The sequence below is a fragment of the Condylostylus longicornis genome, unplaced genomic scaffold, assembly GCF_029603195.1.
Source record: "Condylostylus longicornis isolate FDR11 unplaced genomic scaffold, ASM2960319v2 ptg000027l, whole genome shotgun sequence".
NCBI classification, from domain to species: Eukaryota; Metazoa; Arthropoda; class Insecta; order Diptera; family Dolichopodidae; genus Condylostylus; species Condylostylus longicornis.
This window is the reverse complement of record NW_026577996.1, coordinates 5,599,282-5,617,959: the sequence shown is the minus strand read 5'-3', so window position 1 is coordinate 5,617,959 and position 18,678 is coordinate 5,599,282. Positions and strand designations below refer to the sequence as shown.

Here is an 18,678-nt window from a genome sequence, read left to right as displayed (position 1 = left end):
TAAAAAGGCGCATTTTATAAATTATCAATTTAAAATGTGAAAATAATAGCAACAGGCGTACTTACAATTTAATCTTTAATGGGATCCAATAATAATAATTGTGTTGCAAAAATGAATGAATCACCAGATTACTTTTGATGCAATTAATAAATATGTTAAGAAATCTTGATTTGCAGAGTTATTTGGCAACCTTGTGCAAACCGCATACATAAATATTATATCAGTTTGAATTGTAGATTTGTGCAACTGGGGTGACAGTGCACTATAACTACGTATAAGGATCTATTAAGCCTAGCACTTCCTGACGTCGAAATGTGCCCTTACAGTACTCAAGATCTGCCACTTTGATAAATTGTAGAGGATGTGAGATTCAGAAAAGTCGCCTAATATTTCCCTTTTCATTAGAGCGACTTTCTCCACGAGTCTTCTTTTTCTATAAAAACGAGAGCATCACACTTTTCTCATCAAAATGTGCTGAGACTCCTGAGAGTCTGCTAGTGTTTTCATTTCCCAGTACAGCCTACGTATCTAATAGGATCCCGGTGAGAATTCTCCCCTGATTCTTGCTTATCCCTTTTTCTTATCTTCTTAAAACGCTTCTGACCAAAATATTGAAATTCGTGAGCTCGCAATAATATGTGGACATAATATATACCTTTATATATATATACATATGTAGCCCTTATCAACAAAATTTTAATTAATTTTTATAGAATCAATCGCAAATATTTTGAATATATTAGTTAAAACGCGGCATGATCCATTTTATGTAAATAAATACAAAAACATACGAGTAATAGAACATTTAAAACAAGAAAAGTACAAACATAGGCACAGAATTATATTGCAGTGTTACCATTAAATTTCAAACATTATTTTACTCTTAACAATATTGCTTTAAATGACGTCAGAATTGTCGTCATAACTCATAACGAATACAAAAGCAAAAAAAGTAATCACAAATATTTGATTAATAAAATTTGTACACAAATTATTCACCACATATTTAATAGAATAAGAATGAATGAAGCATAAGAGTACTCGGATATCCGAGTACTCGTACTCGTATTGTGAGTACAATAACAGATTGTTGTAATTGTTAACAAAATAAATTCTGTTATAAGAAAAAAATAATAAAATCTAACACCTTATAATGTAGGATATCCATAATGTATGCTAGTAATAATCTGTTAAATTGGATAAATTAGAATTTTCCAAAAAAATATTGCATAAATTTAGGCGAAATGGAATTAAAATAAAAAATATTAGTCTTTTATTCAGTTTTCTTCTCCGTTGTATGTACGAATGATTCATGTATTGGAAATGGTTTGGACCAAAAATAATTTACACATAATTTATGAGAATAAAGGACGATGAACCAACTTTTAAAATGAACTTTTCAATTAAAATTTATAATTTAATTAAAATTCATTTGAAAAAATTGAAATGTAGAATATTTCTCAGCCTAAGACTTATGCAAAACTATAAAGCATAATAATATGATAATTAAGGCGTAATCAATCGTCTAAATAAATATGGTTATTGTACCACAAACTGGAACAGTCGGTTATAAAAATTTGTGAGCCAAACTTCAACAATTAATTACGAATGACTTCATCTTTTTTACATCAACAACAATGATTAATTTTCAGTAACGAAGTTATGTTCAAAATCTAATAAATATTCAAAACCCAAGTCGAATTCCGGAAAGTCTCTGTTTCCATTAAATCAAAAAAATATAACAATCTTAATTCCAAACGTGTTTAATGCTTTTACTTTGAAATATTTTAGAGAAATTCTATACGGAGCTAGTTCTTTTCATTAAAATTTATTTTTCATAAAAATATTCGAATAATAAATGTCATTAATGTCTTATAACTACATTGTTCTTACTGCTACTGCTATCACATTCTATTCTAATACCAACGCTATATATACAATCACAAAATTTCTCTACATATAAACTTTCAATAAGTTGTTATAGTTTCCCTTCTCTCTAAATTCGCTTTTTTAGCTAATTTACCATCTTTACCATATATAAAATATTCTTCAATTTCAATAAGACTTTTACCTTTTGTCTCCGGTAAAAATAAATAAAGAAATATTATAGATAGAAAAGATACGGCACCATAAAATGCAAAAACATTTTCTTTTCCAATACCATCAACCATAGCCATATATCGATTAACAGCTATAAATGACATCAAATATCCAAAACAAGTTGTAATTCCAGCACATGGACCACGTATTTTTGGTGGATAAACTTCTGATAGCATTGAAAATGGTAAAGTTAATAAACCCAAAGTACTCGTCAAAATGTATACAATAATACAACCAACTGCAAAATATGGTATATTACCCAAATCTGGATACCATGTACATGCAGCTAATAATATCATACATATTGACATACCGAAACCAGATAAAATAGCTGGTGGTCTTCTACCCCATTTATCATAAATAAAACCAACTAGAAATGTTGTTAATAAACGTGTCAATCCAATAATTATTGCACATAGTACAGGATCAATATTAACACCAGCATCAATTGAAAGTTGTACAGCATAAACAATGACAACGAAAGTTCCAGAAAATTGTTGAAAAGCAAAAAAACCAATCATAATTAGTAATGGTTTCCAGACCTCTGGTCTTTTTAACATTATCCATAGTTTTTCTTTTTTCTGACCATTCGGATTTGATAATGATTTTTCCATTGTCGCAAAATCATTTTCAATTTCATTATAAACATTTGTATCTGATTTTTTAATTCCATTGAAATAACGTAAAACTTGTTTTGCCTCTTCATTACGACGTTTCGATAATAACCAACTGGGAGATTCGACAATAATAAAGGCAAGCATGAAAGCAATTATTGTATAACCTAAAGCTAAAATACTAATTAATCTCCAATCATCCTGTTGAAACAAAACAAAAAATAATTAAAATTACAAATTTTGGTTAAAAAAATCTTTGCGTTACTCTTATAAAATATCCTATTGTATAAATAATGAAAACCCCAGTAGCAATACCGACTGATGTTCCCAATGTTAAACGACCTCTTAAACTTGGATGACTTATTTCAGCAGCATATACACCACATGGTGAACTAGCTAATCCCATTGAAATTCCTATATATATATATATATTGTGGTGAATTTTTTTTTTTTTAAATTTTAATAATTATTTTACCCATAAGAAATCGTGATATCATAACTTGAATGAAAAATATTAAATTGTCCTCATGAAATGATGATGTTGCCAATATTATCCATGACAATATTGAAATTATATTGACAGAGATGACTGTTCTCTTCCGACCAATTTTATCCAATAAATAACTACTTAAAAGACTACCAAGTGGACATGCAATTGCATTTATGGATGCTACAATAAATAAATTATAAAAAATTGCATATATTTATGGGGGATTGAATAAATTCAGGTTTGATTTTGATGTAATCAACTTACCGTACCATGATCCTTGTGATTCATTTAAAGCATATGAATTTCTAGTATCTTTTAATTGTGCTAGAGTAACAGTTGGCAAACCTAATGCCATTCCACCAGGGACTGAGCATAAATTTGCTAAAACAACCATGGATACCTTTTTTTTATAAAATAGAAAGCAATTGTATTTACACATTATCCAAGAAATTAGAATTATTTTATTAATGTACCAAGAATATTTTAATTTTTAGAGGTTACAAGTAACTAAATACATAGTTTGAGTTTTATAATTCTCAATTTTATTACAAATTCAAGTTCTGAATATGAATTCGAGTCCTTGTACATATAAAAGTTATGCATACAGGTATATTTTAAACTTGAATTAAGCAATTCATGAATAACACAGAATTTGGCGTTCTTTCAATTTTGTAAAGAAATTCAAGAATACTATTCTAATAACAGCTTATTGGCAATTGAAGGGATTGCAAAATTAAGGGGCTAAGCTAAAAGTCCCCTCTGAAAGGGTAAAATTTCGAGTAAACCGGTTTAAAGACAGTTATAATTTAGTGTTTAAAGTCCGATAGAATGCAATGAAACTTACCTGTCGGAGCACAGCTCTTGTCCTTAATCCTAATGGTTTTGTGTTACTAAAAGTACTTAAAGATCTACTAAATTGCTTTATTGTTTCCAGTTTTGGCCGCATCTTGTTTTTTTGTTTACCAAAAAAAATCTCAAAATCTGTAAAATTTCCAAATTTATTCAAAAAAAATTTAAGTGTCCGAATATGTGAGAATATTTTAATTTTATGCAGTTTAATTGTTATTAAATCGAATTGTTTATAAATGAATAAATAATTTATTGAAATTATTAATATTGTTGGTGGGTTTTCAAAAATTTCATCTTCTATTAAATTCAATTGTGAAATTTAATAATTTCTTTTGTATTTAAATTTTATTTGAATTTCAAATCTTAAATGAAATTCTCATAATATGAGAAAAGGCATGCAAAAGTCTAATGATTTTTTTTCTTGATTTCTTGTAAGCTTTCAATTAAATTAAAATCATAACAATTTAAATGAAATTCAAAAATTTCTAATAATTTTATTTTTAATAATGCTTTCATTCATTATTTTGCATAAAATTTCAAAAACTTTCCTAAACCATATAGCAATATTAATTGACCATAAAAATGAATCCAAAATATTATCGCTATATAGAATTTTTTTACTTATATAAATGGAGAATTCAATTTTAATTACCCAGGGTAACAATTACTTTTATTATAATCTAAAAATTAATAATTATTAGTTTTAAAATAATTGCTGTTATACATACAAAATATCAGAAAGAAGCTAGATAAGGAAACCAGTTCTTTTTAGATCTTTAAAATAAAAAAATATTAAAAATTTATTATACTAGTATTTTATATAGGATTTTCAATAATAAAATTCTAGTAGAATAATTTAAAATATTCATTAATAGACTAGGAATCTTGTGACTTCAAAACTGATTCACTTTAAGATTAAGAGTTTGAAATTCAATTCAATAAATTATCAAAGTTCAAATTTTAAATAAAATTTTCAAATATTCAATGAAAGGGTTGAAAATCCAATTTGGTTTCCCACAAAAAAAAAACCGATGTTAAACCAAAAATAAAGTTTATAAGTATAACAGTTTGTACTTTTTGTTATACGTAGTATAACAATTTCATTTCTCGCAAAAAAAAAAATTCAATTTTCAACTAAAAAAAAATTTATGAGTATAACAGTTTGTACTTTTTGTTATACATATAAAATATTTTGTTATACATATACATATAAAATGTTTAAACGTAATGGCTTAAAAAAGAAATTAGTATTTGCCCTTAATAATAAATTCCGTATGATTAACGAATTTGGTATAAATGTGAGGTGTTTCTTTTGTTTGCGGTTTTGTATACAATTAAAAATTTAAAAATAAGTAACTTATGTTATACACTATTGTATAAAACTGGAAGTGTTTTGAGATCACGGGAATTTATTTTTTACATTCGATGATGTAGTGCCAAAGTATGCTAAGTAAGAAATTTCTGAAAATGCGATTTTTTACACTATAATACTAATTTGAAACGTTTCCCTTTGTGTGGTATAGAATTCAGTGCCGTACGTGTATTACCTTGCCAGAGAGGTGTGGTTGAAATAGGTTAAGTGTAAGGTTGAAGTAGCGAAATACGCTAAGCGCTTTCTTAGAAAGTTTATATTACAAAAACTGACATAGTGATGAAACACAAAATACTAAGGCACATCAGTTGTTATTAGTAATTTTAAGACTATAAGCCATTTTATGGTAGTTTCGCAAAAACTCAAATTTTAAAGCTCATTTGAAGTCAAAAACTAATTTAAGTAGTTTAATTAGAAAACAAAAACAAGAATAAAAATTAAATTATATAACGTTATTCTAATTAACTCTGAATTAAAAGGCTTTAGAAAATTTTAAATTTGCTACTTAGCATATTTTTGCGTTACACCATCGGTATATAATTTTTAATATTACAGTCAAACGTCGGCTTATTCGAACCTTCTGGTTGGTAAAATAGAACCTTAAGTTTATAAAGAGCCTTAAGTTACCAAATTATTGCATTTACTTACAGCAGAAGAGTATAGTAGTTAAAGAGCTATAGACCATATAACAGTTATAGCTCAATAATATTTAATTATTTTAAAATATAATTGATAGCGAAAGCGGTTGGTTCGAAATTTTTTAATTTTTACTTTTTTTAACTTTTTAAGTTAGTAGTTATTTAAAATTTATTTTTTGTGTAATTTTAGAAATTTGCATCTTGTGTACACAACACTTATTTACAAATATTCAATTTATATTTAAAATATTAAAAAAAAATTGTATTCCAAAATTTTCACCTGAATTTTAAAATTAAAAATATTTAATTAATTAAAAATGACTTTCTTAATTAGAACTCATTTTTCTTTATCTTGCTCTGTCTAATAATAAAATTTAAAATTCCCTTTCCGCTTTTGGGTTTATTTGAACCAGAACTTAAAGGCACAACCGAATTCAGTTAAAAGTAAAATTTAACTGAAGTGAAAATTGAAAAGAAAATTTTATTTTACATTAATATGTAAATTATTTTTTTTAGTTTAATTTTAATTAATTCATAAAAAAAGTTCTATTGTGAAGTTTTTTTTTTTAATTCTGTAAAACTTATTATTATAAACCTTGTAAGCTTGTATGTAAATAATATACTTACTATAGTAAGTTGTAATAAAATCAAAATATTTACCTTACGTTGCATAAATAAATACGTAATTAAATGCGTTCTTATTCCGGAGCAAATTTTATGCATACTTCGAAAATTTCTTATGTTTTATGTTGTCTGGAAAATTCATTATAAAAACCTTGTCTAGTACTTAGTAAAAATAAAGTTGTACGTGCATTGACATAACTAAAAAATTATGTTTAAAAATTGATCGCTTTAAAAATTATGAAATAAAATTCTAAAGGTAATACAGTACGACTATACTTAAAGTATAGTAAAAGGCTAGTTTTGTCCGCTCAATATTTGGCAAATTAACAAAGAATTGAGATTTTGTCTGTCTGGAACGCTTATAATAAAATTTGAAGTTAGATCTGTCTGACACGCTCAATATTTGACAAATTAATAAAAAATTTGAGACTTTGTCTGTCTGGAGCGCTCATTATAAAATTTCAACTTTTGTCTGTCTGGAGCGTTCATAATAAAATTTGAGGTTATATCTGTCTGGAACGCTCAATATTTAAAAATTAACAAAAAATTTGAGATTTTGTCTGTCTACAACGCTCATAATAAAATTTCAACTTTTGTCTGTCTGGAACGCTCAATATTTGACAAATTAATAAAAAATGAGACATTTTCTGTCTGGAGCGCTCATAATAAAATTTCAACTTTTGTCTGTCTGGAACGCTCATAATAAAATTTAAAGTTTTATCTGTTTGGAACGCTCAATATTTGAAAAACTAAACAAAAAATTAAATTTTATCTGTGTGGATCTGCCCGCTCTTTGATTTCTAAATAGAAGCAAGTACTTAAAATTGATACTATTAACGAGCCGTTTTTTTCACACTACTGATCCATTTTGAATAAACTCGTAATAATTGCATTGTATATAAAACGCATTTATTTTTAATTGTAACTAATGGGTATGTGACCTTGCTACAAAACATGTTATCCATTACATTAAAATGTTAATAATTATTATGACAGATATAATTGATGAAATCTTGAAATTATTACATATCTTAAATTGGGCTTAGAAAATTTTACATTAAAATTGCATCAGATTTTCGATGCAGCTGCTGTTTTTAAAATAAAACTTTCTATATATAGTTTTTTATATTTTTGAAAGCTTATTCAATTATACGGTTAACTTTAACGTATTTAGTATTCTGAAAGCAAAATATTTATTCATAATTTGAGTGGGGTGAAGAATCTTTTAAGTGAGGCGGAAACGTATAGATTAACAGAAATAATTCTTTTAATTATCAAGTATGCTCGATATCAAATGGCCCAAAATTTTCGTTACGAATTTAACTGTCATAATATAGAGTTCGCATACATTTATATTCTGCGCCATCTTTCGTAACGAATAGTTATTACTCGTAAAATAGCACCAAAATAATTTTGATTAATTACAACATACTCATTTAACACTTATTGCTGAGCACAAATTTATTTATTTTCGACACAAAATAATTTACTTAGAAAATAAAACAGGTATGTATGCATGTATGTAAATGAGTTCAAAAAGATTAAGTGGAATGAGAGCAACACTATAATGATGCAATTATGTAGATATCGCCAATAAGAATTGTATAGGATTTCAAAATGTAAAACAAAAATTCTTTTTTTTCGAATCCAGTTTTAATCAGTTTCTTATTCTGTTGTCATATTTTATTTTCTGCCTTTCATAATTTATGAGTGTATGTACATAACATCAATTTGTATTTTACTTGTTTTCAAAATTAATTGTGATAATCACGTGCACAAGTACACACATATTATGTTATGATTTGATTGTAATCGATTATGACGTTCCCAAATGACGTATTGTCTCTTAAGTTTTCGTATCTTCTTCGTGTAAGTACTCGTTTATTGATTTTCTGATAAATTTTATTCGGTTTGAATTACTTAATAACAGGAATAACATTTTTAAATTATATTTTGTTATACATATACATTTAATTAATAATTTAATTTTTTTTTTCACTTCTGTTTAATTAAAATGTGAATGCGCATGTCATTCATTTAATTGAATGTTAATTAAAAAGCGTGCCAAAAATTTTTGCAATAAATTATTCATAAATTATTTTAATATTCCTATAAATATAAAGAGCTGCAATATTAAAGTATAAAAATAGAATTAATTTAAAATTTTTGATATGAAAAGGGAATATCTGGGTTTATTTATATGTATGTAGATTGTAGGAAAGCATACTATGGAAAATCCAGAACAATTTGGCCAAATCATCATTACTCATATTTTAAATTTACGATTAAAAATTAAAATTAATTTTTAATAAAAATTTTCAAAATAGCTTAAGATAATAAAATAATTTAATTTTATTGATCTTTACAAACAATAAGCTTAAATGGAAAATTCACTACTGGTCAAATGTCGTGAAATTCTTAGTTTATGTCCACAAAAGTCAATACATCAGATTGATTGTAAACTAGAACTTTTCTTTCTCTTGCGTTCATGAATTTCCTACAATTATTCTGCTATAATAAATTTATAAACTCCTACAGGACGAAATTCGGAAAAGAAATTTATTCACGTGTTAGAAATATACCGTGGAGCTCAAAATAGCTAACACGGATTTAAAAAACAACGCTGGTATATTTGTATATTTTTAATTCATAACTCATTTTAAATAATCTCAAGTCATCAGAAGTCTTTGGCGATATTCTATTTTCCCCAGTCAAAAACGAATATTTTTTTTCTACACTTGAACTTATTTAAAGTACTCGTATGTACTCTAATTATTTGAAAAAAAAGTCAAGTGAAAGTAATAATTATTAATAAAATTACGATTATTTTCTTGAAAATACTTTGATAAGAAAGGTATAATATAAATGATAAGTGCTTTCGAAAATTTTAATTCTTTAATAAATTTTTTTTTTGGTTGACTTATTGCTATTTGACTAGTCTGGTCGTATACAGCTATTTGATAATTAATTTTACTATATAAATTAACTATCTTATCAAAAAATTTTGAATTTAAATAATTAGAATTAAGATAATTATTTTACGATCAAATATATTTTATTAAATATTAAGTAATTGAAGTATCGGTCAGTGATCTGCAATGGTTCCTAAAATGAGCACGTTCTTATACAATAAATTGCTTATTCATGCACAATATTCCATGAGTTGGTTCAAATTAGGTTCTCTTCCAATACAGTATTTATGCAATTCAAGAATGGCAGGTGTATCGTAAAATTTCATTCAAACTCTCTAAGATATCTCTAAAATATTTTCAAGAACCATTGTCCTCTTGCGAGTTATTTAAATTTTTAAATTAAATACGCATTATATTTAAAAATATTTTATGATTTCTTCAAAATTTAATCGTAAGCGTCTTCTAATAATCTACTCTTTAAGCTGCTCTAAAATTAAACTTCATTATTATCTTAGATATTATTAAATTCAATTTGTATATTTGGTTTTTTTTACAAAGATTATTTTAATTATTAAAATTTTTGGTTTTCTTATATTTTGCGTTTCATTGTGTTCACTAGAATCTAGTTAAAACTTGATTCTAATCATTTGTTTTTTTTTTTTTTAATAATATTTTATTAATTATTAATTCTTATAATTTAAAGATAAATAAAATATCAATTTATTTCAATTATAGAATTTTAAACATGTGATCATATTTTATAAAAAATTTTAAATAAAAATTAAAATAAGTACAAACACACATTCTTTAATTAAGTAGTGAGTGATTAATAAAATTGCAATTAAATTTTTTGTTTCTTTGTTTTCTGAATCTTAAAATTAATTGAAATTATATTTATTTTATTAATTCTATATCACAGTTTGATCCTTCCAATATTTTTTAAGCACACAATATTTTTTTTTATATTTTTGTAGTTTTTAACATTTATCTATATGTCAATCTTAATGTCAAATTAATTATTAAATTCTATAAGTACATTTCATAATAGCATAAAATTTTAGCAAAATAGTTTTTGTTCTTCTATAATATTCTTCGTCTTTCACGATTAATTCCAGCAATTTTGTCTTTCACAGCATTTATTGTCTATCTATTTAACAAAAATTTCTTTCATTTCAACTTCTGTTGGTTCAGCTGGTTTACCACTTTTACCATATATAAAATATTCTTCAATTTCATGTAAACTTTTACCTTTCGTTTCCGGTAAGAAAAAGTATATAAATAATATGGCAAGTAATGATACAACACCATAAAAAGCAAATACATTCTCTTTACCCATATTTTCAACCATAAATGGATAACGATTAATTATAATGAATGACATTAAATAACCAAAACAAATTGTAATACCAGCACATTGACCACGTACTTTTTGTGGATATACTTCCGAAATCATTGAAAATGGTAATGTCATTAAACCTAATGTACTTGTAAATATATACATAACAATACAACCGACTGGTAAATATGGTACATCAGCTAAAGCTGGGAACCATGTACAACCAGCTAATAACATCATACATATTGCCATACCAAAACCAGACATTAATGCTGGTGGTCTTCTACCCCATTTATCTAACAAATAACCAACTAAAAATGTTGTTACCATACGTGTTAAACCAACCATCATAGCACATAATACTGGATCAATATTAACACCAGCTTCAATTGAAAATTGTACAGCATAAACGATAACAACAAATATACCAGAAAATTGTTGACAACCAAAGAAACCAATCATAATTAGTAATGGTTTCCATACTTCTGGTTTTCTTAACATTTTTACAAATTTCTTCTTTTTCTGGCCAATTGGATTTAATGCAGCTTTTTCCATTCTACTAAATTCTATATCAATTTCTTCATAACAATAATTATCGGTTTTCTTGAGACCCCGGAAATAACGATGAACTTTTTTTGATTCTTCTTGACGTTTCTTAGATAATAACCAACTAGGTGATTCTGGTATACTAAATGATAATAATAATGCAAATACAGCATATGATCCAGCTAAAATACTAATTAATCTCCAGTCATTCTAAAATAAAAATGAAAATTTTAGAATTTGATCATACATTTTCAAAATAATCCTTGAATAATTACTCTTATAAAATAGCCCATTGTATATATGAGAAATATTCCTAATGCAGTACCAATTGATGTACCTAGTGTTAAACGACCACGTAAATTTGGATGACATACTTCAGCTGCATAAACACCACATGGTGAACTAGATAATCCTGTTGTAATACCTGCAAAATTAAATTAAGTGAATTAATGGTCTAATTATTTCAAAATTTGATAGGAAACTTACCAATAACAAAACGTGATATCATAATTTGTATAAAGAATGCTAAATTTTCTTCATGAAATGCTGTCGCCATTATTAGCCATGCTATTATAGCAGTAAAATTAATTGTTATAATAGTACCTTTTCGACCAATTTTATCTAATAAATATCCGCTTAAAAGGCCACCCAATGGGCAAGAAATTGCATTTATAGATGCTATAAAAATTTAAAGAAATTATTAATATTTACTTTTTGTATTTAAATTCGGAAAATAAAGAAATAAACTGAATGAAGAATAAAGATGTATAATGATGAGATAATCAAAATATGATGTGCTGAAATAAGATGACCATTTATAAAAAATAATTTGTAATAAAATGATTTAATAGTGATGACTTACCAAACCATGATGCTTGGGATACTGTTAAAGCATTTGAATATATTGGATCTGTTAATTGTTTTAATGTAACTGCTGGATATCCTAAAGCCATACCACCAGAGACTACACTTAAATTTGCTAATATTACTTTTGTCACCTTTAAGTAAAATAAAATAGATAAATTTGGAGTTAAGAATGTGTGAATTCCCAAATGGCAAGTACATTGTGGAATTTTTGGTAAAATATTAAGAAAATTTTATTATAAACACAAACCAATTCTTGAAAATGATTTGTGTCTATGATAAAAATTTTAAAATGTTTAAGATTATTATCCAAGACAACACTCTGTCTATATATCATTTATGTGATAGGCCCTTATTATGATCGGCGAAGCGAATGAAATTTTTTGGCGAATATGTTATTTTCAAATATGAATTCTCTAATTTCGGTAGGTCTTCTAATGTCTTGCGGTAGCAACATTTTTGATATGGCGAATGAAATCATTCGCCGATCATAATTTAAAATATCATTCGATTCGCTTAGTCTATTCCACTAGCGTAGCCATTTGCTTCGCCGATCATAATAAGGGTAATAAACTCGATTAGTTTTATATTTCAGCCTTACCTGTCGCATAACAGCCTTTGATCTCAATCCTAATGGTTTTAATTTAGTAAGTGGTTTATTTAAATCATTATTAATTTGAGGATACATTTTTCCATTTAATGCTTTTGTTTCTCCATTAAAACCATTCATTTTGGTTTCACCGTTAAGTGCTTTTGTTTCGTCCATTTTGTATACTATATTTTACTGTACCTGTTTTAATTTATTAATGTTACCAGCACCTTATTCACCTGTAATCAAATAAATTTTTAATAAAAATTAATAAATTTCATATACTTTTATATTATAATTATAAATTTGATTATATTATTGCAGCTTTTATCATCCATTTATCAATTAAACATTAGACGTAATTTTTGACCTTAAAATTAGGATTCCCGATAATAAAATTTCGGCGATAAAATTTTATAACGAAGTAATAAATTTTAATGATTTCATTGAATTTTTTGCATAGCAGTTGTGAATTATTAAAATAATTTAATCATATTTATATTAGTTATTCACACATTGCGTGAACCTTGACAATCACACGTTGTGTGAACCTTGACAAACACATATTCTTGTTGTTTGTCAAGGTTAAACAATATTCTAAATTATTGGCATTCAAATAAATTCTAGTTAATTGGTTATTATACATACTCTACTGTACTAAAACAAAAAGAGTTTATTATCATTATTTTGGAGTTTCAGGAAGTCAATAAAAAGTTTTTCATAGGTGTAGAATTGTTAGATTATAATCAGTCTTTGTAGTTTCTTAGTTTAAGATTTTGAAAAATGATATTTCGAAAAATTGATTTTAAATAGCCAAATGTTTCTAAATAGTCACAGACTTTTGCATGACTTTGAATTTTAGAACACTCTGTACAAAGATGTTATTAAAATTGATAGTTTCATAACTCATTATTTTTATTCTAATCACAACACCATGTAAATTCGATTGTAATCAATCATTTTCCTTGATTGATAAAAATAATTTCCTTTAAAAAAAATATATACTCATGTCACGCATTATTAATCTACACTATTAAGATTACTTGTGTATACAAAGAGATTGCACCACACCCTTTGTTTCGTTAAGAATTACAAACTTGTTAAACTAAACGTTCTTAGATTTTTAATATAAAAAGCTTTCTTATTAAAATGTTCTGAATGAAGCGCATTTAAAGTTCCAAAGAACTTATTGAAATAATTATTGCGTACTTTAAGTACATATAGTGTTTAATTACAATATTAAAATGAGAACAAAATTAGTTACAAAATTTGAATTCTCTTTTACTCAGAAATAGATGCCCAGGCAAAGCTGTTTAAAGATTGTCTTGGCATCCCTTCTAGAATAAGTATTTTATAATTACTTTTATAAATTGCATGCCTTCATGTCTGTAACTCGATTTAATGAATATATAGCCCAACAGAAATAGATTTGGAAAACTAATCACGGGAAGCACTTTGAGTCGAAATCTCCAAGCTCTACTTATGTTTTCGCATAATTTTTTGAATTAAAAATGCTAACAATATTCTTTTTACTTTCTTTGGATTTTTTATAATTAAAAAATTTTTGAACTTGAGCCTAATTTCAACTTTATTAGAAACACGCATGGAAATAAAGCAACACAAACATTTTATAAAACTTACTTCTGAAAACGCTCTCTATTTTCAACTCACTCTTAACAATAATATAACATTATAAGAGAACGAATGGTGAGAAACAATACCTACTCAATACTCATTTTTATACAAAAATTTTGAAGAGCAAATTTCCGGTTTAAAATAAATTATCTATAAAATTATGTGATAATTTCAATACCAGTAGTACCACTGACTGTTTTCAATACCGAAAAGCTATTTCAGCAATAATTTTTTTTTCTTCTTAAAAATTTAGAAAAAAATTTTTGCAATTTTTCTTCGAAATATTTAAAAATAGTTACATTTTTTTTTACAATTCCAGTTTTAACTAGTTTTTTTCTGTTATTCCGCTTGCAAGCTATCATGCTCATAGCTAAAATATGAATAAAACAAATACTGTGGCAACATTTTTAATAAAATACAAAATCTAGATATAACTAGACAAATTGAGGTTAATTAAGTGAAAATTTTAATATTTTCGATATTAATAGATATTTTAAATATGAAATCGGATCAATTGACTGAAGTGGCAATGAGTAAATAAAAAAAAAAAAAAAATGGAGTATGGCGAACCGTTTGCTAAAATAAGTGTTAATAAACTTATTAAACATTTTATAAAACTCGCTTAAATTTTTATTTTTTAATTGAATATCATGCTAAAAGAGTTCAAAAATTTTTTAAATTTAGAATTTTTTTTCTGATATACAAGCTGCTCTTTTCAATGCAAATTTGATACAGAATACACATTTACAATAATACAAATTTAGCACAGAATATGAGTTTGAATCCCAAACCACTGAAAATGCAATGATAACCGTCTGTCTGTACAAGCAATAACTTAGGACACAACACATTCCCGAATTTTACCAAATTGTACAAATTAACATGAAATGTAAAGTACGAAAAATCTTTTTTAATTTACATTTGATCGAGGTATTTGACCGAGGTAGCGGTTCAAATACCTGTCATACAACATTACAAGAAATTTTGAAAATACGTACATACATCTGACAATCATTTGAAACAATTACTATACACTCAAATTTCGGGGCCATCGTTCTGAACATACTCATAATTTAAACTGTTAATTGAACAAACATGTTTACAATAAATGTGTTTACACAAAGAAATTATTATTTTTCCTTATTTTGTGACGTAACAATTTATTTGGTATTATTTTTTAAATAAATATTACAAAGTGCACATTTAGTAATAACAGTAAAAAAATAATATTATTGTAATATTATAAATTTGTATATTTTTAAATAATAATTTCATTATTAACTTTAATAATAATGCCACTTATATAATTAAATATTTATTTAGCGCGTAGCGAGTAGCGCGTTGAGTACCCATTATAATAAATTAAAAAGTAATTTTAATTTGTGTAAAATTACTAACAATAATAATAGTGGGTATATAGTTAAACAAATTGATTAATCAATTAAACAATCATATCCAATTATCTGTAAATATAATTTTATTACTGCTTGTGGACATATGAAATTATTGATAATAGCTGAGGGTTTTGGACAATTACACACTACACAAGCTATTGTATGCTTTCTGAATTACCCTATTATCAGTTTGTAATTTCAACAAATTATTCAAATTATTCAGTTTTTGTTAAAAATTAAAAACGAATGAATACGGTTCGGAAGGGCAAATGTGGTTTGCAAAATAATTTTCAAAATTTTTAATTATACGTTCTTAAAATAGACTGTTAATTTCAAACATCATACCGTTAAGCATAAATTATAATAACTATGACTAATTTTCTTGATTCTTTCTCATATTATATCGTTTATTCACCGGATATATCATTGGTAAATTAAAGCTTTCTAGTAATTATAAGCGCCATAAGAAATTCCATTTAAAAAAAAATTATTGATTCTTTATTGAACTTAGCTAGATGGCGTTTAATTTTATAATTATTTGCTATTCAATTAAAATTTTCATAATTGCCAGCCATATATGCTTTATATTTATAAAATATAGATTCAATTCAATTCAGAAATTATTTAAAGACATTTAAGAGCAATCCATAGTTTTCTTAATAATCTCCTATAAATTAAAACTCTTTAATGCTAGTACAATAAGCACTTTATTCTAATTAAACCCATAATTCAATTTTTAATATGAAAAAATTCTAAGAAAAATGTCAGAATTAGTAGAAATGTAAATTTAAATCACGTAATTTTTTTAATTTTTTCTCTAGGTTTTTATACTTATAACCTTAATATTTTTTCTTGAGAAGTATTTATATTAGAATATAATATGCGTACCAATTTTTTAAAAAATTATTAACAATAATGCGAAATTTTCAAAAATCAAATATAAAATTACTTAGAAATTTTCTCAAATTCTAGATCGTGCTGAATTTTTAAACTGGTTATTTCCAGTTATCACCGTATAATTATGTTGCTGTGGCAGTGATTAATTTTATAGTGTTTTTTTGTTTCATAATTAATCACTATGTAATATACACAAGAAGATAATATATAGACAAGTAGTTGTACATGCTAGTAACACTAAAAATTAATATGCTAACAAAATTTTTACCAAGTCTATTTAAACTAAACTTAAAAGAACTTATTTGATTAATTATTTACTCAATATTAAACAATATTTGCACCGTTATATCTATTATACGTTATTAATTTTTAATTATAAAAATATTATTTAATAATTTTAATAATGCTTTCAAATTTTTTATCTAAATCCTTCCAATTCAAATATTTGAAGATGAATTAATGGTATTCGAAACATTTTAATTACATATGTTAATTAAAAATTTTTAAGATTATTTTGTTAAAAGAAATATTTAAACAGTTTTTGTTTACAAAATCTACTATGCGGTATTTCCTGCATCAGAGGTCTATATGTGCAGGAAGGGAGGGTAATTTTTCAACTCTTTTAAATTTATTATTGAGTATTAAGTCCATGGTTCACGATCAATAATTACTAGATTGATTTTACCCCTTTACTATGTAAAATTGCATAATGAGGTCTGGTCGTTTTATATTTAAAATTTTATTCGTTTTTTTAAATATTCTGACTAGTTCTCATTTTCATCTAGCACGTGTACGAAAGAATTTAAAACTGCAAAGAATTTTAATTACAGTTATTAATATTAGATCCGCTTAAACAATATACACACAAATGTTAATATTGATTTATTCAATAAAAATACGCAATTTAAAAAAGTACGTACAGTTTGCAAATATTTAAAACTAAAATTGTTAAAAAAAAAATTAAATTCCTTTCACTTTCAAAAATATGCGATTATTTTAATTACAGCTTTTGTAAACCGAAATCAAAATTATTTCTCTGTTATTTTAAAAAAAAATTTTTTATTTTTTTAAAAAACACTTAATTATTTTAAAATTTTCTATAGTTAGAAATTAATTAAAAATTGAAATCAAAGCAAATAATATTTCTTAAATAGTTCTTTTGTCTTTGCAAAAAAAAAAATTAAATTAATTATCACCTTTAATATTACCCGCGTTTAAAAAAAACTGCGCAACCTGTTTTTTGAAGCGAGTTTTAAAATTAAAGACACGAGATTTTTAAAACAACAGTCGACAAACAGCTGTTTTCTTTTTTCTTTTGTTTTTATTTTTAAATTCAGAGAAAATAAAAGAAAAATTTTATTTCTTTTATTTTTAAAAATTTTTAGTATTTTTACTCCACAAAACTTAAAATACTATACGCAACTGAATTGAATTTAACCGAAACACTAGTATAAATAACTGTTTTGAATCAATTAATTTTGTTGAAAATTGTTGGTTTTTTCTTTCTGAATACGTCACTTAATAATTCTCTTATCACAACATACATACGAACAAATGTGTATGCACTATAAGTCATACTGTACACTACATATTTTCCTAATATGTGTAGATTAATTTCCTATTTATATTTTATAATGTATGATGAATGTACAAGTAGTGTGGTGGAATTATGTACGGGATGGAATAAAATGTTAGTATGTAAATACATTATAAATGTATATACTATGCTAACATGATTGATATTCATTGGTGATTTTTTTTTTCAATTTTGACCTTTGTGATAACAAAAAAAAAAATAGCGAAATAATAATAAAAAAA

At 25.3% G+C, this 18,678-nt stretch overlaps 2 protein-coding genes across 3 annotated transcripts; both read right to left on the bottom strand.

Moving 5' to 3' along the window:
- Positions 1-1,818: 1,818 nt before the first annotated feature.
- Positions 1,819-6,454, bottom strand: LOC129607364 (facilitated trehalose transporter Tret1-2 homolog). Its single transcript, XM_055518326.1, has 6 exons — positions 6,344-6,454; positions 4,049-4,185; positions 3,469-3,604; positions 3,190-3,384; positions 2,980-3,128; positions 1,819-2,915 (listed from the first exon to the last, which is right to left on the bottom strand). The coding sequence occupies exons 2-6, from the start codon at positions 4,148-4,150 to the stop codon at positions 1,968-1,970; spliced, it is 1,530 nt and encodes a 509-aa protein (XP_055374301.1). The 5' UTR covers positions 4,151-4,185; positions 6,344-6,454; the 3' UTR covers positions 1,819-1,967.
- A 3,777-nt stretch (positions 6,455-10,231) lies between these two features.
- LOC129607363 (facilitated trehalose transporter Tret1-2 homolog) lies at positions 10,232-18,266 on the bottom strand. 2 transcript variants are annotated; one of them, XM_055518324.1, is made up of 6 exons: positions 18,057-18,266; positions 12,947-13,173; positions 12,344-12,479; positions 11,968-12,159; positions 11,757-11,905; positions 10,232-11,691 (listed from the first exon to the last, which is right to left on the bottom strand). In XM_055518324.1, exons 2-6 carry the CDS (start codon positions 13,109-13,111, stop codon positions 10,747-10,749), a joined length of 1,587 nt encoding a protein of 528 aa, XP_055374299.1. In that variant the 5' UTR covers positions 13,112-13,173; positions 18,057-18,266; the 3' UTR covers positions 10,232-10,746. The 2 variants fall into 2 exon arrangements, with proteins under 2 accessions (XP_055374299.1, XP_055374300.1); XM_055518325.1 differs by having other exon boundaries at positions 18,069-18,266.
- Positions 18,267-18,678: the final 412 nt, after the last annotated feature.